Source organism: Neovison vison, chromosome 12 (assembly GCF_020171115.1).
Source record: "Neovison vison isolate M4711 chromosome 12, ASM_NN_V1, whole genome shotgun sequence".
NCBI classification, from domain to species: Eukaryota; Metazoa; Chordata; class Mammalia; order Carnivora; family Mustelidae; genus Neogale; species Neogale vison.
In genome coordinates this window covers 74,232,450-74,250,975 of record NC_058102.1, presented here as the reverse complement: position 1 = coordinate 74,250,975, position 18,526 = coordinate 74,232,450, and the positions used below count along the sequence as shown (strand labels likewise).

The following is an 18,526-nucleotide window of genomic DNA, read 5'->3' as shown; positions in this document are numbered from 1 at the left end:
AAGGAATCCATTTCACAAGCAACAGACTCTTACTTAGATTCAAATAGAAGCTTATCTCATCTAAAATTCAGCTCTTTCATTGTTTTAAAACTGTGATTGTTCAAAAATACTTACTTGTTGGTATTTTTTAATTGATAAAATTGACATACAACATTATATGAATTACAGGTGTATAATATAATTCAGTATTTGTATATATTGTGAAATGATCACTGAAGTCTAACATCCACCACACAGTCACAATTTTTTCACGTGATGAGAACTTTTAGGATCTCTTCTCAGTGATTTTCAAATATACATCACAGTATTATTAACTATAGTCACTGAGCTATATACTATATCCTCATAACTTACTTATTAGTAAACATAAAAATAAAAACCTAATGTTGTTCCAGACACATTACTACATAATCACCACTAATAAAGGTATTCAATATTGTCTCTCCTTTAAATATCACTAAAATAAATGGTAGCTATGATACTATTAGCATTCCACGGGAGGAAAAAAAAAAAAAACAAAGATTTAATTATGAGCTCTTTTGAGGATCCAGATCAGAGTTTCTCTAACTACTGACACTTCAGGACAGATAATTCTGTTTTAGGGGGGCTGGCCTGTGCCCTGTACAATGTTGAACAGCATTCCCAGCCTCTCCCCACTAGCTGCCTTCAGAAACTGCCACACGTGGTGTCCAGCAAAAATGTCTCTAGACAGTATCAAGAGCAGGCCATGGGGTGGGGGTAGGAGAGCTGCAAAATTATCTCCAGTTGAGAATACTTATCTAAAATAAGATAATAAACACTTATCTAAAATAAGAATCTTCAATTAGGGGCACCCGGGTGGCTTACTGGTTAAGTGTTTACCTTCACCTCAGGTCATGATCTCAGGGTCCTGGGAATCGAGCCCCGCATTGGGCACCCTCTCCTTCCTGCTTGTGCTCTCTCTCATTATCTCTATCACTATCTGTTCTCTCTCTCAATAAATAAAAACTTAAAATTTTTAAAAATAAATAAAGTAAGAACCTTAAAGTTACATAATGGATCTTGAAGCCTCACTAGGCTCACCATTCATAAATTTGTAAGGGACTTGCCACACAGTGAGAATAAAGGTGTCAGTGGGATAATCCCTGGATCTGTACAGGAAGTCCCCATTAATAATCCCTTCCTTTCTTTGCCTCAGTCACCCAAATATTCTTAAGGGTTTGGAGAAATTAAAAGCAAGCTTCTCTCCACTAGAGGGTGGGGAAACTCTTTTATTTGGCCCATAAGTAAGTAGTGCCCAATTTGTTTGGCAGCTGATCTGACAATACCAAGGTGTAGCCTCATTTCCCAAATGTTTCTCTCTATATAGTACACATTCTTCCAAGTTTTAAACAAAGAACAGTAGAAACAAAGTAGAGGAAACATGGCAATGGACCAGGGAGTCATTCAATAAGGATTACTGAAGGCCTGCAAAGCAACAAGGGAATGCAGTACAAAGGCAGAAAGAAACTAAGAAGGAGGAGTGCCATAAAGAGTAGGTTAAATGATAGTGAATGAGAAAAAAATTAAGTAAGTGTGAGGAAATATGAAATGTCAAAGGTGACAGTGGGGTTAAAATTTTAGCTGGGGAACGAGGGAAGAAGCAAACAATGAATGATAGTACTTTCAAAAAGCACAATTTTCTCTAAATGATTTATTTAACACCTGGAAATAGCCCTTATAGTTTTATAAAATTATATGTATTTTTAAAAAAAGATTTTATTTATTTATTTGACAGAAAGAGATCACAAGCAGGCAGAGAGGCAGGCAGAGAGAGAGGAGAAGCAGGCTCCCTGCTGAGCAGAGAACCCAATGTGAGGCTTGATCCCAGGACACTGAGATCATGACCTGAGCCAAAGACAGAGGCTTAACCCACTGAGCCACCCAGGCGCCCCTAAAATTATATGTCTTAATCCATATTCAGAACAGGAAGTATAAATGTATTTAAATATCAGTATGTTGACTTTAATATAATTCCAAACAGCAAAAGCAAGATCATGTGTTATCTCCCTAAGGAATACGATTATTTTGGCACATAACAACTCAGAAGGACACTGGTGTAATTTATCTCAATGGACTATGAAACACAAAGAAGTAAAACATCTTCCCAAAAAAGGCTTTATAAATAATGAAATTCCTGTTTGTGATCTGGGCAATTAAATAAAACTGAATTACATTTGTTTTTCATATTCTTACTTCATTTGATCTTTGTCAGCTCAGGTCTAATAAGCAAGATGGAATTTTGTATTTTGCAAATAAAATAGCTTAAATCATGATCACAAAAATTTCTATGTTCATATTCATATCATTTACATAGGGAGGAATATGGTCAAAAGAAAAGGTTATGAACTCATGAATGAGTCATTCATTTGAATCACCAATTATTTGACTTCACTTGATAGCCTTACCCCCATACTACCATAAAAATAGCTAGTAGTGAGAACAAAAGAAAAATGTCCCACAATCTGTCAGATTCTATTTTAAGCCTCTTTCTATTTAAACACCTTTAAGACTTTTTCAGAAATCCTAAAAACATAAGAACTTTAAAGAACACTTGTTCTTTTATGACGTGTTCTCTGTAACAACTTTTTCTAAAAAAATTTTATTTATTTATTTGACAGAGAGAGAAAGAGCACAAGCAGGCAGAGTAGCGGGCAGAGGGAGAGGGTGAGGGAGAAGCAGGTTCCCCCCAGAGCAAGGAACCTGACACAGGGCTCGATCCCAGAACACTGGGATGATGACCTGAGCAGAAGGCAGTTACTTAACCAACTGAGCCACCCAGGTGCCTCTGTAACAACTTCTCTTTCAAAGAACAAGAAAGAGACCAAAAAGTGAATACCACATAAATCAAATAGAAATTTTTTCCAGAGTGTAGTAATTCTGAAAATGCCCAGTATTGTTTCTTGGCTGAATGTTCCTCATTTGGTATAAATAAAGATCTATTGGGAAGAAACTACACATTAAATCACAGTAGGGCTCAGCTTTGTGTTAATGTTTCCAAAGCCTTGCTCTCTGTCATCAAAACTGCAGTTTTGTGCTCCTCAAAGCTAATACCCCATTCACCAGAAATTTATTGCTGAAAGGAAATGGTCCCTGAACAAAACCGTCAAAGATTTCCACCATCATAGTTGTTTTTCCCCTTATTAACTGCTCAATTCTTGAATGGAGGAGCCACTTATTTTAGTATCTGTGGATGACTTTATTAAGAAGCATTTTCAAGCCCTAGTTCCTGAAGAGTATAAAATCACATTCTTACTAAGTATATTAAGCACAGTTTTACAGTTATCTGTTTCACAGATCCTCTGATGTTGAGCAAGTCACACTGACTTTCTGACAGTAGTCATTCATTAGTCACACATTTATTATGCAAATAGTAAGTACTAAGTCAGGCATAACATGTCCCCCTTAAGGGGACATGTAAATTTCTGCAATGAGAAAAGAATCATATTAGAAAAACATATACGGTGTTTTATACCCAACTCTGCCTGAGACTGATTTTTTTTCCTGGGTTAAAAAAAAAAAATCCACCCAATATCTCTCATTTAAAGCTTAAAACCCTTTTTTTGTCATTATCATTTTTCTGGGTAGCCTTCATCAATAACAAAACACCCAACCTGATTAAAAACAAACAAACAAAAAGAAAACAAACACCAAAACATACCTTGTGGCTTTGGACTTGCAGCTGAGTGTTTCGCGGGCGTTTTTCCATTTATTCCCTGAGCCTCTTCGTTAGATACATTCTGATCAACCTGTGGGGTCGTGCTTCTTTTCAAATAAGGTGAAACAACAGTGATCTTTGGACAGGTACTGCCGCCTGCGAGAGTTCAAAAAGAAAGAACAGGTAAATAGAGAGGTGGAACACAGCTTTGTCCCATGAGTTCAATTTCTTCTTACCCCACGAAATAAAAACAATCACAGATCTAAGACTAAGCAGAGCAACCCATCTCCAGTGTATGCCCGCCTTGACAGAATTTCTTGGGAAAGATCTCGTTCCATGTGCTCGAGAAACCCAGTAATGCATACTGACAGAGATCGCCGGGCGCACACACACACACGCACACGCACACTCCCACCCTCTCTCCCTCCTTTCCTTGCAAGGCCACAGAAAGGGCAGAATGCAGCTGCTACAGGGGAAGGCGAGGACAGGAGGCCCCAGTATTCATCTGTTCAAGTGTCTCTTCCAGCAGCCAGTCAGTCACCAGTCATCGACTCCAAAGAACAAAGCAGGAAAGCAGCGACATGACAGCTGACCTAAAGACTCTGGAAGAATGGGTCAGTGAGAAACGAACACACGCCCCTCTCACTCATGAGCTTACTCAGACTCCAGATCTACACATCCAAGCTAATACCCGTATATTAAAAAAAAAAAAGGATTATACAGATTATACAATCTTATCTACAGCTCAAAACTCAAAACTCTAAAATGTTGAGACTGAAATACATTGTAAGACATAGATGGAGGAAAACAGATCAATTTTCTGTTTGGTTCCTGATACAAGAAGTGAATTGTTGAATTTCAGAGACTTTTTAAGAAATCATATTCCACTGCTTTCTCTTTATACCACTTGTATTAAATTTCCCTTTCTTTTAGCTGACACAATGATATTAACAACAGACTGGACCCTGCTTAGGAGAAAATAAAATTTCTACCAGGAATATGGTGATAACTAAATAAAAGTATTCCACTTAAGAAACCATCACTGTTTAAAAAATAGAGTCTCAGGAGTGCCTGGGTGGCTCAGTGGGTTAAGCCTCTGCCTCTGGCTTGGGTTGTGATCTCAGGGTTCTGAGATTGAGCTCCACATCTTGTCTCTGCTCAGCGAGGAGCCTGCTTCCCTCTCTCTCTCTGCCCCCCTCTCTACTTGTGATCTCTCTCTGTATCAAATAAATAAATAAAATCTTTTTAAAAAATAGTTCCATTTTTACAGAATCCAAATATCTGTGGAGAGAACTGTAAGATAAAAAGCCTTAATTATTCAAAACAAGAAATGCTAATAAAACCTAATCACCTTTTTACTGAGTAAAATGATTCTCTTTTATTTTGATTCTTAAGCAGTATTAATTAAAAACTGCACATGCTGCTTTATTTTCTGTGTTCTCCTTGAAATTTATCCTGGTAAAACAAATTTTAGAAGGTCTTAACCCTTCCAAGTACTGTCGCCAAGTTTGAGAGATCCAGTGGGACAACAAAGTCAATGGGTTTTCATCAGGCACCCTTCTGCTCAAACGGCCTGCCAGCTGGATGAAGCACTGTTTAGACAAACAGAACAAAGGCTTTGAATGCAAGATTTATAGATTTTTTGACAGTATGTTATGACAAATACAAACAGAAGCAATAAAAGCTCAAGTCCTTAAATGTGGGACCCTATCGACCTTTTTAGAAACACCATGTGAGGGAGGCAAAGTATAACTCTAAAATCGGTAGCATGATATCCAACGACTCAGCCTTTTATTAGGAGCATTAGGATGTTTGTTCCACAGTGATCCCAATGATGGCTTCTTGGGCCTAAAGGCCACCAGCTGGGGTCTGAAGGATGGCCTTGGGACAGAAACAGTGAAAAGCCAGAGTTTAGCTCCAAATCAGAAGCACAAACTATAATGTGACTGTAAAATGAGGCACTGAAAGCAAGAATGTCGCTTACAGCAGCAACACTGTAAAAAGGAGGTAGCTAAGGGGTTAAATGAGAAAACAGATTATACTGAAGCTTTGAAAAATAGATCACCAACTTACATATTAAAAGATGAAACTACTCTAATAATTAGCCTATTTAGAAACAAAAGATGTCTTGAATAAGTAACTTAAAATTTAAAACTATGCTCTTTATTTCTGGATAGCAAACATTCAGGGTATGATGGGTTTTACCCAAGTCTCATATTTATTAGAGTATCTTCCATGAATGTGCCAAAATGCCTGCAGTAAGAAATCAACTACATATTCATTTTCTTATAAATCCATTGAAATCATGTTTATAATTTTTTTCTTTCTTTTTTTTTTTTTTTCTCACTGGCAATAAATCTACAACCAGAAACTTGATTTTAGATCATTGCTTAATACCAGTCTACAAACTTTAGCCACTATCACAAAGTATGAAAATATGGTGAAAGATACAGGAAACACATTTTTAAAGGATTAAAGAAAAAAAAAAAAAAGCAATGACAAATAGGCAACAGAGACCATTTGCGGCTGTAAAGCCAAAAATATATATTTGAAGATTTTATTTATTTGAGAGAGAGAGTTGGAGAGCGCATATGAAAGAGAGCAGGGTGAGGGGTAGACGGTGAAGCAGACTCCCTACTGAGCAGGGAGCCCGATATGGGACTCCACCCTGGGACTCCAGAATCACAACCTGAGCAGAAGGCAGACACTTAACCAACTGAGCCAACCAGGAGCCCCAAAGCCAAAAATATTTACTATCTGGCCCTTTATAGGAAAAGTTTGCTGACCACTACTCTAGGTTAAACACATCATGGTAAAGAAACCTGCCATTTAAAAAAGGGCCATTTCATTAAATATTTCATCTTCTAACTAATCTTGGAATAGCAATACAAAACAAAACTTTTTTTTTTTTTTTTTTTTGAGTGTTTATGACTGACTCAGCCTACTCACATTTGGAGACAGTTCTTATTTGGGTGCCAGTTGCATAACAGGGAACCGAAAACAAAATTGCAACCAGATGGTTCACCTATTCAAGAAATTTAATATTAACTTTTAGAGTCCAGCTTACCGAGAAGAGTGACTAAACAGTTAATCTTGGGTTCAGATAAAAGTACAACAGTTACATGATGTTAGTGTAAGGGAAGGCGGCCTATTTAAAAAATGTCTCTTCCTGAGGGTCGATGATCTTTTCAGCCACTGGTCCTACCCATTCTGCATTCCTCTGCATTTGAGTTACTGATTCGTGCTTGCTGGGTCACATCTATAAGGAATGTCTAGATATATACTAACTGCAAAAGGCCTCAGATATTTTCAGCTAATAAATCCAGCCTCGTCTTTGACTGTAGCCGGAGAGCTTACCACTGCAGCTTCACTTTCATTTGTTTGTCTTTTCTGTATCACTTGGGAGTGGTAGATAATCTCTCTTACTGGTAAGGGTGACTTTGTCTCCTATTTGGAAAACTTTGTGTTGAACTGTGATATTTTGCCAAATCATTCTCAAATAGCTCTTTCACAGTCTTTGGCCATCCATCTCAAAGCAAAGTCCACTCAGTTCTGTGAGTCTTCAGGCTTGCTCTCTTGCTGTAGTATCCATTTCCCTAGATCACATCTTTCTGGCCTTGCCATGGCCGTGTCTATACTGCCTCAACCGTTCATGACATCTCTTCCAACTGCGCCAAGTCTCAAGTCTATCAAAGCTCAATGGACTCCCCTCCTTGGGACAAGAGGGTCTCTCGGGCTTAAGGGGTAAGAAGTATTCTAGAGACGACAAACTTTTCAGGGGTACATTGTCCAGAGCAAAATGATACCTTAAAAAAGGAAACAAAACTACAACTTACTTTTTTTTAATTTTTTTTAAAGATTTTACTTATTCACTTGAGAGAGACACTGAGAGAGAGCATGAATGAGGAGAAGGTCAGAGAGAGGAGCAGACACCCCGTGGAGCTGGGAGCCCGATGCAGGACTCGATACCGGGACTCCGGGATCATGACCTGAGCCGAAGGCAGTCGTCCAACCAACTGAGCCACCCCAGCGTCCCTACAATTTACTTTTTAAAAAAAGATTTTTTATTTGAGAGAGAGAGAGAGAGAATGCGAGCATGAACTAGGGGAGAGGCACAAGGAGAGAATCTTTAAGCAGACTCCCCACTGAGTGCAGAGCCTGACATAGGGCTCAATCTCACAACCCATGAGATCATGACCTGAGTGGAAACCAAGAGTCGGATGCTAAACCGACTGAGCCACCCAAGCATGATCTGCACTCCCGCCCCAAAACTTGTTTGAAGTATTTTTAGGTTTACAGGGAACTGCACCCAGGTCTCTAAAATTAGCATTTACATAACCATGGTACATTTATGAAAACTAAGAATATTGAAAAAATACTAAATCACAGATTCAGTTCCGATTTCATCAATTTTTCCACTAATATCCCTTGTCTGTTATAGGATCCAATCGAAAATACCACATTGCATTTAGTTCTCATTGTCTCCTTACGGCACCCAACCAAAGACAGTTACTCAGTCATTGCTTGTTTTGTATGATGCTGGCACTTTTGAAGGGTCACAGTCAGGTATTTTGTAGACTGTCCCTCAAACTGAGTTTCTCTAATGTTGTCTCATGATTAAATTGGGTTTATGAGTTTGAGGGCAGGACGTCATAGAGACAATGTGCCCACCTCACTGTATTACCATCTCACCATATTACGTATTACATCATGGCATGTTATCAATGTGAATAACACATGTGATATTAACCCTGGACCCTGGGTAAGGTGGTATCTGCCAGGTTTCTACACTAAAAATATTAAAAGACATTTTCAACAATGTTTTCTTATCATCTCTTTTTGTCCTACAATTTCAAATAAGGGTCATTATCTCCCATGTGTTACCTAAAATACCTAGATTTTGTGATGAGCACTGGGTGTTATAATATGTAACTAATGAATCATTGAACACTACGTTGAAAACTAATGATGTACTATACAGTGGCTAACTGAACATAATAAAAAAAGAAAAAAAGATCAAGCAAGTTTTTTTTTTTTTTAATAAGCACATTAAGGTTATAAAACTCATGGTTTACAACTCTTCTACAAAGGGGAACAAAGCCATAGCCAGGAAATTTATTTTAGAATACATTTTCCAAATTTCTAGAGCTCCATAAGAGCTTTTCCAGAAAAACAAGCAAACCATAAAGGATCTTAGAAAAGAAAATATGAATAATAATTTAAGAAATTTTCTTGGACCTAGGAATTCGACATCTAGGAATGTACAGAAAGAATCCTGTGTGCATAAAAGTATATGTACATATACATATACGTACATAAAGTATATGTACGTATATGTATATGTACATATACAGAAGTATATGACTAGTCAATGCAACTTTATGGAACATATGAATGATTGTTAAAAACAGAAAAACAAAAATAAGATTGGGAAGATCTCCAAGACATTATTAAATAAAAGACAAACTATAGAAAAATATGTATAGTAGGATCCTCATTATAAAAGAAAGATGCATACAAATGTGCATAAATGCATTAGAAAGGGATGTTAGTAACAGGGCAAACTTAACTGGGAGAAGTGGGAGTAGGAAGAGAAGATGAACAGGAACCTTCACGTTTTGGTGTCTATATAGCTGTATCATTTAAATCTTTTATAATGAAAAGGTGCTTAGAAATTATTTATGAAAAAGAGAAAATCTATGAAAGTCGGGTGTATTAAAGATTTAAAAATATATATCCTTTATGTTTGCACACCTCTATAGACAGCAGCATTATTCACAATAGCTAAAACATGGAAGCAATGCAACTATCCATTAACAGACAAACAGAGAAACAAAATGTGGCATATACATGTAACAGAATATTATTCAGCCTTAGAAGAAAGTCCTGAAATAGGACGCAACATGGATGACCATCAGGCCATTATGTGAAGTGAAATAAGCCAGTTAAAAAACACAAATACTGTCTTGTTCCACTTACACCAGTTACACAGAAAAGTAAGAAGCAGACAGAAAGTAGCATTGCCAGGGACTGAAGAGACAGGAGAATGCAAAGTTACTGTTTAATGAGTAATGCGTTTCAGTTTTACAAGATGAAGGTTCTATGGATGGATGGTTGTCAGGTATCACACAATGCCAATGTACTTAATGCCAATGAACTATACACTTATAATGGTTAAGATGGCAAATTGTATGTATCTTTAAAAAAAATAACTGAAAAGGCTTTAATTTAAAGGGGCACCTAGGAACCCTCTTACACTGTTGGGACTGCAAGCTGGTACAGCCACTTTGGAAAACAGTATGGAGGTTCCTCAAAAAATTTAAAATAGAGCTACCCGATGACCCAGGAACTGCATTACTGATGGTTACCCTAAAGATACAGATGTAGTGATCCAAAGGGGCACCTGCACCTCAATGTTAACAGCAGCAATGTCCACAATAGCCAAACTATGGAAAGAGCTCAGATGTCCATCAATAGATGAATGGATAAAGATCTGGGTCATATATGATGGAGTATTACTCAGCTATCAAAAAAATGAAACTTGCCATTTGCAATGATGTGGATGAAACTAGAGGGCATTATGCTAAGTGAAATAAGTCATTCAGAGAAAGAAAATTATCATATGATCTTATTCATATGTGATTTAATTTAAGAAACAAAACAGAAGCATAGGGAAAGGGAAGGAAAAATAAAAGAGGATAAAATCAGACAGGAAGACAAACCATAAGAAACTCTTTTTTTTTTTTTTTTTAAGATTTTACTTATTTATTTGACAGAGACAGAGAAAGAGAGCACACATGCACATAAGCAGGGGCAGTAGGACAGGGAAAAGTGCTTCTGGCTGATCCCAGAATCCTGGGATCACTACCTGAGCAGAAGGCAAATGCCTAACTGACTGAGCCACCCAGGCACTCCAAGAAATTATTAATCACAAGAAACAAACTGAGGGTTGCTGGACAGGAGGGATGGTGGGGGGGGATAGGATAACTGGGTGACAGACATTAAGGGGGGCATGGGATGTAATGGGTGTTATTTAAGACTGATGAATCACTAAACTCTACCTCTGAAACTAGTAATATACTATATGTTAATCAACTGAATATAAGTTAAAAATTTGGAAAAAAAAACATTTTCTAACATAAAATGGATTTGATGATCATTTAGATGTAAACATATTTGCAATACTTTTTTCAAAATTGGTAGTTTATAAAAACTGGTTAAAAGATATAATTAAATAAAGAAAAATGTTGAAAAACTTGAATAAAACTATATATATATTGAAAATTAATTAAAAATATTCCTGCCCAAAAAAGTAATAAAGGGGCACCTGGGTGGCTGAGTTGGTTGAGTACTGGATTCCTAATCTCAGTTCACATCTTGATATCCGGGTCATAAGTTCAAGCCCCATACTTTAAAATGAATAAATAAAATAAAGTACAAAAATAAAAACCATATCACTTGCTTATTGAGGAAAAGATCAAGAAGTATTAATACATTCAGTTGCTTACTTAGCATCTCTTCTAGTATGTCTAAGAGCTATCTCACACTCAACATACCTAAATCTGACACCTTTGTCTCTCAACACTGACTCCAAACCACTGTCTTTACAGTCTTCTCCATTTCAGCTAATGGCAGCTTCATTGATGTTTAGGCCAGAAAGCTTGGAAGCAACCTCATGTCCTCTTTTGCTCACATTCCACATCCTACCCATCGAGAAATTCTGCCAACTCCACCATTTACCACTACCTCTCCATTGCTTTTACTATGGCCTAAATGACCATAAACTTAAACTGGATTAGAGCAAAACACTCCAACTTGGTCTCGTTGCTCCTACCCTCCCCCCAACCCCCTATGTAGTACAGTCCATATTTTCAGACAGAGAGACATCCCTTTTAAAAACCTGATCAGATCATGTCACTCCTGTGCTAAAAATTTTCCAATGGCTCTATATTTCACTCAGAATAAAAATTCACCTCCTTAAAAGGGCTGACAGGCTCTACATGATTGGGTCTTTGTCCTCTTACCACTGACCTCATTGCTAATATTGCCCCTTGTTCACTGGTAAGTCATACTGGTTCCTTGCTGTTCCTCAAACAGGCAAGTACACCTTCGGTCTAGCATTCTCTGCTGGAAAGCTCTTCCCCATATAATTGCTGGCTAATTGCTTGTCTTCTTCACATCTTAGTTCAAATTTTATTTTGTCAGTATGGACTATACTGACCATCCCAGTACATCTACTCCTCTTATTAGCTGTATAGGTTATTTTTTTCCACAGCACTTATCACCTTCTAGAAACTACATTATTCAGGAAGGCAATTTAGGATGGCAGCACAGGAAGACCCTGAACTCACCTCCCATAAACAAATTTATAGCTACCTATGAAATAAATCCCCCTGAAAAAGACCTGAAAACTAACTGAACATCTCCTCTATAACAAGCAACTACGGGGCCACATCAATATGGGTAGGAGAAGCAGAGAGGGTCTCACCAAAAACCTTACACTTGCTGTGGCAACCCACAATTAGGAAGGATGTCACAAATATGGAGCTTCTCCTTGGGGAGCAAGGTGACATGCCTCCCATGAAGCACCTTGACCCTGTAACCTATATCAGAGAGATGAGGAGCCCTCAAAATAGCTGGCTTTGAAAACCAAGAGGGCTTACATTCAGAAGAATATATGGTTCTAGGAAACAGAGATTCCATTCTTGCATTTGACTGCAGACTCACCCACCCTGAGACCCAGCACAAAGGCAGCAGTTTGAAAAGCACCTAGTCCATATGTGAATGAGATTCATTTGCTAATCTTAGAGTATCTGCCAAAAGGTGGTTAGGACTCTCTCTAGAGAGAGAGGCACTGGTGGGTGCCATTTTTGCACTCCCCTCTAACCTGCTAGTGAAGGTAGGTACACCCCTCACAGAGATGTCCCTTGAGCACCTGGCTCTGGGGCCAGGGAAGACTGTGGTTCTGGTCCCAGCAGGTTTGAAACATTGGAGTGACAGTTTTTGATGGATTCCTATCCCCAGAACACTACAGAGACAGCAGACTAAAACACAACCCCACTCTCATGTGAAAAACGGCATTTACTTGTCCTAGAACTTCAGAAAGAAGGACACACTTTAGCATTACTACATACTAAAAGGCCACAGACATGATCTCAGGGTATGCAGGCCAGGGGACATGACCTTTGTGCACTCCCTTGGTCTTGCTACAACTTAACTGTTCCTCCCAGAATGAGCTTATACACTATTCTGGAGCCCCAGTCTTTCCAACTGCCACCAAGGAGACACTTGCACATTGCCTGGTCTGGAGGCCAGCAGGGTTTACAGCTGTGGTCCCACAAGACTGTATATATTTGTGCTCCTTGTTTTTTGTTTTTGTTTTTGTTTCTTTTACATGGGATCTGAGCAACAGACTTCTTTTCCACTCTGCACTTGCCTGCTTTTCAGGTTGGGTTTCTTCTACTACAGAGTTTGAAATTCACTTAAATCTCCTAAAAACACATCTTGGAAATTCACTTAAATCTCCTAAAAGCACTGTCCATAAATGTGAACCACAATCAGCCTGGCACCAACAGACAGGATGCAGCTCAGTTAAACCAGTGCACAAGGTCATAAAACTGTAGTGTCCCAGGCTGAGTTTTGAAAACCCAAAATATCTCATGGTTCTCTGGAGCTCATAACTTGAGAGTCACAGATTCCTGGATTTTCATTCATCCTGATTTAATAACAAACACTGAAGCTTCATTTTTTAAAATTCAAATATAATTGACTACATGCTATAGAACAACACAAATTAAAGATCAAATGTGGATGTATGTCAGAGACTTGACTTGAAAAACCAAAGATTGCTCTAAGAGCATTAGTGAGGATAAACACCACTCAGTGATCGTGAGAGAAGGAAAAAAGGAAAGAACAAAGATGTTCCAAGACAGTCTTCAAAGACACCCCAACTTCACTGGAGTGCTGTAAAAGCCCACTTAGATTTTGTAGTCTTTGATGGGCAAAGGAGGAGGGGCAGGGGTTCTGCAGGGCCGGCCGCATGAACAGGGATTTGCTCCAAATCCAGAGCAGGGTGCATCTCCCTGGCTTCATCACTTTTCTTGGTGAATCTTCTCTGGTGGCCATGGTGACTCTGTGCCTGAGAGTTAAGCTTCCAATTAGCCTAGAGCTAGGAGCTGACTGAGATTCCACTTTCTGGAAGACTCAAAGGGTTAGCCATTCCCTCAACACCTGTGGCCAATCAGGAATAAATCACATTGCTTCGACAATCACAAAGGTTCGAGAGATAATAAAGGACAAGGTTAGCAATAAGTTTCATCATCTATATGAGGCCATTCATCAAGACTGAGAGACATAGCTGTTTCACATAGTATACACAGAAGTGAAAAGAGAATCAAGCAAAATAGGAAAATAGAGGAATATATTCCAGATGAAAGAACAACATTCACCTCTCCCCGCCACCAAAACACTTAATAAAACAGAGATGAGATTTATCTGATACAGAGTTCAAAATATTGGCCATGAAGATGCTCAATGAACTCAGGAGAAGAATGATAAACACACTAGAACTTCAAAAATGAGTTAGAAATACAAGTAGCAAACAGAAGTCACAGAGCTACAGAACAGAATAACTAAACTGAAAAATATAGTAGAGAGATTCAATAGCAAAATAGATGACACAAACAAAAGCATCCATGATGGAACTCATCCCACAGAGCAATAAAAAGAAAAGAACTTTAAAAAGTGAATATAGAAAAAAAAAAAGTGAATATAGTTTAAGAAACTTATGGGACAACAGATTAACGTTCTCATCATAGAAATTCCAGAGGAGAGAGAAAATGTCAGAAAATTCACTTGAAGATATAATGGCTGAAAACTTCCTTAACCTAGGGAAGAAAACAGACATCTAGATCCACAAAGCACAAGGAATTCCTCAAAAATGAGCCCAAAGAAACCCACACCAAGACACATTACAATTAAAATATCAAAAGTTAAAAATTTTAAAAACAATAAGAAAAAAATAATAACTTGTTATATATAAGGGAACACCCATAAGACTACCAGCAGATTTCTCTGCAGATACCTTACAGGCCAGAAGAGAGTGGGATGGTGTATTTAAAGTGCTGAAGGAAAAAACTTCTAAACAGGAAAACACTATCCAGCAAGGTTATTACTTACGTTTGAAGGAGAGATAAAGAACTTTTCAGACAAACAAAAGCTAGCAGAGTTCACCACCACTAAAGTGGCCTTAAGAAAAATGTGAAAGGGACTTCTTTACACCGAAAAGAAAGGACACTGAGTAGTAAGAAAAAAAAAACAGTAAAAACCTCACTGTTACAGGTAAATATATGGAAATGATAACGGTGCTAGTACAAAAATTCAAAAGGCAAAAGTAGTAAAAATAACGGTAACTATAATGATTCGTTAAGGGAGGGGTACCTGGATGGCACAGTCAATTGAGGATCTGACTCTTGGTTTGGCGGCAGGTCATGATCTCAGAGTTGTGAGACTGAGCCCTGCGCCCAGCTCCACACTCCAAGAGTTCTTGAGATTCTTTCCCTCTCCCTGCCCCACCCACTTGTGCTCTCTTTCTAAAATAAATAAGTCTTAAAAAAAATTAGTTAAGAGATACACAAAATAAAAAGATGTAAAATGGGAGGGTGAGCCTGGTGGTGGGTATTAAGGAGGGCACGTATTGCATGGAGCACTGGATGTGGTGCATAAACAATGAATTCTGGAACACTGAAAAGAAATTTAAAAAATAAAATAAAGTAAAATAAAATTGAGAAGGAAATACACCCAGGATATAGTTTTCTTCTGGGAAAAAAAAAAAAAAAGGTGTAAAATGGGACATTAAAAATACAACCATGGAGGGTAGGGAGTAGTGAAGTTTTAGAATGCATTCACAAACCTAATTTCCTATTGATTTAAAATAGACTCATACATGCATATACAGAGAGATTAGTCTAGACTAATATCTCTAAATATTAGACAAATATATATAGTTAGAATATATATACACTATATATATAATATATGTAGTCTGTTATATGTGAGCCTCATGGTAACCACAAAGCCAAAATCTATAGTAGATACACAAAAGATAACAAAAAAGGAATCTAATCATAATACTTTAGAAAGTCCTCAAACCAAAAGGGAAGAAAGCAAGAAAAGAAGAAACAGAGGAACTACAACACAGCCAGAAAAACAATTAACAAAATGGCTGTAAGTGCACACCTATCAATAATTAGGTTCAAAAAAATGGACTAAATTCCATGGCTAAATGCATTGAAAATATAAGACTCACCTAAATGCTACTTACAAGAGATTCATTTCAGATGTAAGGACACAGACTGAAAGTGAAGGAATGGGAAAAGTCATTGTATGTAAGTGCAAGCTAAAAGAAAGCCAAAGACTATAAAAATGACAAAGATGGATATTACATAACAACAAAGGGGTCAATCTAGCAAGAGGATATAATTTCTATAAATATTCCTGCACTCAAAACAGGAGCACCTAAATATATAAAACAAATATTAGCAGACATAAAGGGAGAAATTGACAGCAAAACAATAGCAGTAGGGGACTTTATCATTCCACTTAGCTCAATGAATAGATCATTCAGACAGAAAATCAATAAGGAGACATCAGCCTTATACAACATATTAGACCAATTGGACTTAACAGTTATATACAGAATATTCCATCCAAAAACAGAATACACACTCTTCACACTCTTTTCAAATGCATACAGAACATTCCCAGGATAGATCACATGTTAAGCCACAAAACAAGTCTCAATATATTTAAGAACACTCAAGTTAGATCAAACATCTTTTCCAACTATAATAGCACGAAACAAGAAATCAATTAAAAGAGGAAAACTGAAAAAATAAAAAATATGAGATTAAGCAACATGACAATAAACAACCAATGGGTCAACAAAGAAATCAAAGGAGAAATTAAAAAATATCATGAGAGAAATGTAAATGGAAATATAACATACCCAAATCAATGGGATAAAAGAGGTTATAGAGACACATGCCTACCTCAAGAAACAGGAAATATCTCAAATAAACAATCTAACTTTGCACCTAATGGAACCAGAAAAAGGAAAAAAATCCCAAGTTAGAAGAAAGGGAGTAATAAATATCAGGGTGAAAAGAAATGAAATAGAAACTAAAATAAATAAAGCACAATGAAACTAAGAACTGTATCTAAGAAATAAAATTGACTAAGCTTTAGCTAGACTAAAAAAGAGAGGGCTCAAATAAATGAAACCAGAAATGAAAGAGAAGTTATAACTGACACCAAAGAAGTATAAAGGATCATAAGAGACTACTATGAACAATTATTCACCCTAAATAGTACAACTTAGAAGAAATGGATAAATCACAAAAAAAACCATACAATCTTCTAAGACTGAATAGGCCAATCACTAGTAGGAAAACTGAATCAATAATAATAATAATAATAATAATAATAAAAACTCCCAACAATCAAGAGTTCAGAACAAGAAAGTGTTAGTGGTGAATTCTATCAAACATTCAAATAAGACTTAATACCTATTCTTCCCCCACTATTCAAAAACAAAAACAAAGAACAACAACAACAACAACAAACTAAACGACAAGGAGGAAACATTCCCAGACTCATTATGAGGCCAGCATAACCCTGACACCAAAACCAGACAATGACAACACACACACACACACACACACACACAATTAAAGTCCATTATCCCTGATGAACATAGATGCAAAAATCCCTAAAAGTATTAGCAAACTGAATTCAACAATACATTAAAAGGATCATACGCTATGATCAAGTGGGATTTATCCAGGGATACAAGGATGATTCAACATTTGCAAACCAATCAATGTGATATAGCACATTAACAAAATGAAAGTTAAAGTCACTATGATAATCTTAATAGATGAAAAAAAAAATTTGACAAAATTCAACATCTATTTATGATAAAAGCTGTCAACAAAGTGGGTATAGATGAAATGTGTCTCAATATAATAAAGGCCGTATATGACAAATCCACACCTATGTCATACTCAATGGAGAAAAGCTAAAAGCTTTTCTTTAAAATCAGGCACAAGACACAAATGCCGACCCTTGCCAGCTTTATTCAGTTTGGTATTGGAAGTCCTAGCCAGAGCAATTAGGCAGGAAAAAAAAATGAGACATACAAACTGGAGAGGAACAAGTCAAAGTGTCACTATCTGGATACATGGTTTTATTATATAGAGAAAACCCTGAAGGCTTCCAAAAAACTGTTAGAATAAACAAATTAATATACAAAAATCTGCTACATTTTTAAACAGTAACACCAAACTATCAGAAAGAGAGATTAAGAAATTTATATTTGCATCAAAAAGAATAAAACAGTAAGAAGCTGGACCAAGGAGGTGAAAGATTTGTTCACTGAAAACTGTAAGGCACTGATGAAAGAAATAGAAAAAGATACCAACAAATGGAAAGTTATTCTGTGTTCATAGATTAAAGAAATTAATAGTTAAAATGTCCATCTACCCAAAATAATCTATAGATTCAATGCAATTCCTATCAAATTATCCAATGGTATTTCTCACAGAATAAGAACAATCAATCCTAAAATTTGTATGGAACCAAAAGAGACCCTGAAGAGTCAAAGCCATCTTAAAAAAGAGGAACAAAGATGGAAGCATACCATTCCCTGATTTCAAACTGTATTACAAAGCTATAGGAATCAAAACAGCATAGTATTGGTATAAAAACAAGACACACAGATCAATGGAACAGAATTCAGAGCCCAGAAATAAACTCATGCATGTACTGTCATTAATTTACAAAAGAGGAACC

The 18,526-nt window shown here is 37.0% G+C and overlaps 1 protein-coding gene across 6 annotated transcripts in view; it reads right to left on the bottom strand.

Annotated features, from left to right (window-relative positions):
- The window catches only part of FGD4 (FYVE, RhoGEF and PH domain containing 4), a 202,084-nt gene that overhangs the window by 58,750 nt on the left and 124,808 nt on the right, over nt 1–18,526 (bottom strand). For all 6 annotated transcript variants that reach the window (XM_044228923.1, XM_044228924.1, XM_044228929.1 and 3 more), the window contains one exon: nt 3,680–3,832. In XM_044228923.1, coding sequence (XP_044084858.1) covers nt 3,680–3,832 — 153 coding nt within the window. The remainder of the gene's footprint in view (nt 1–3,679; nt 3,833–18,526) is intronic.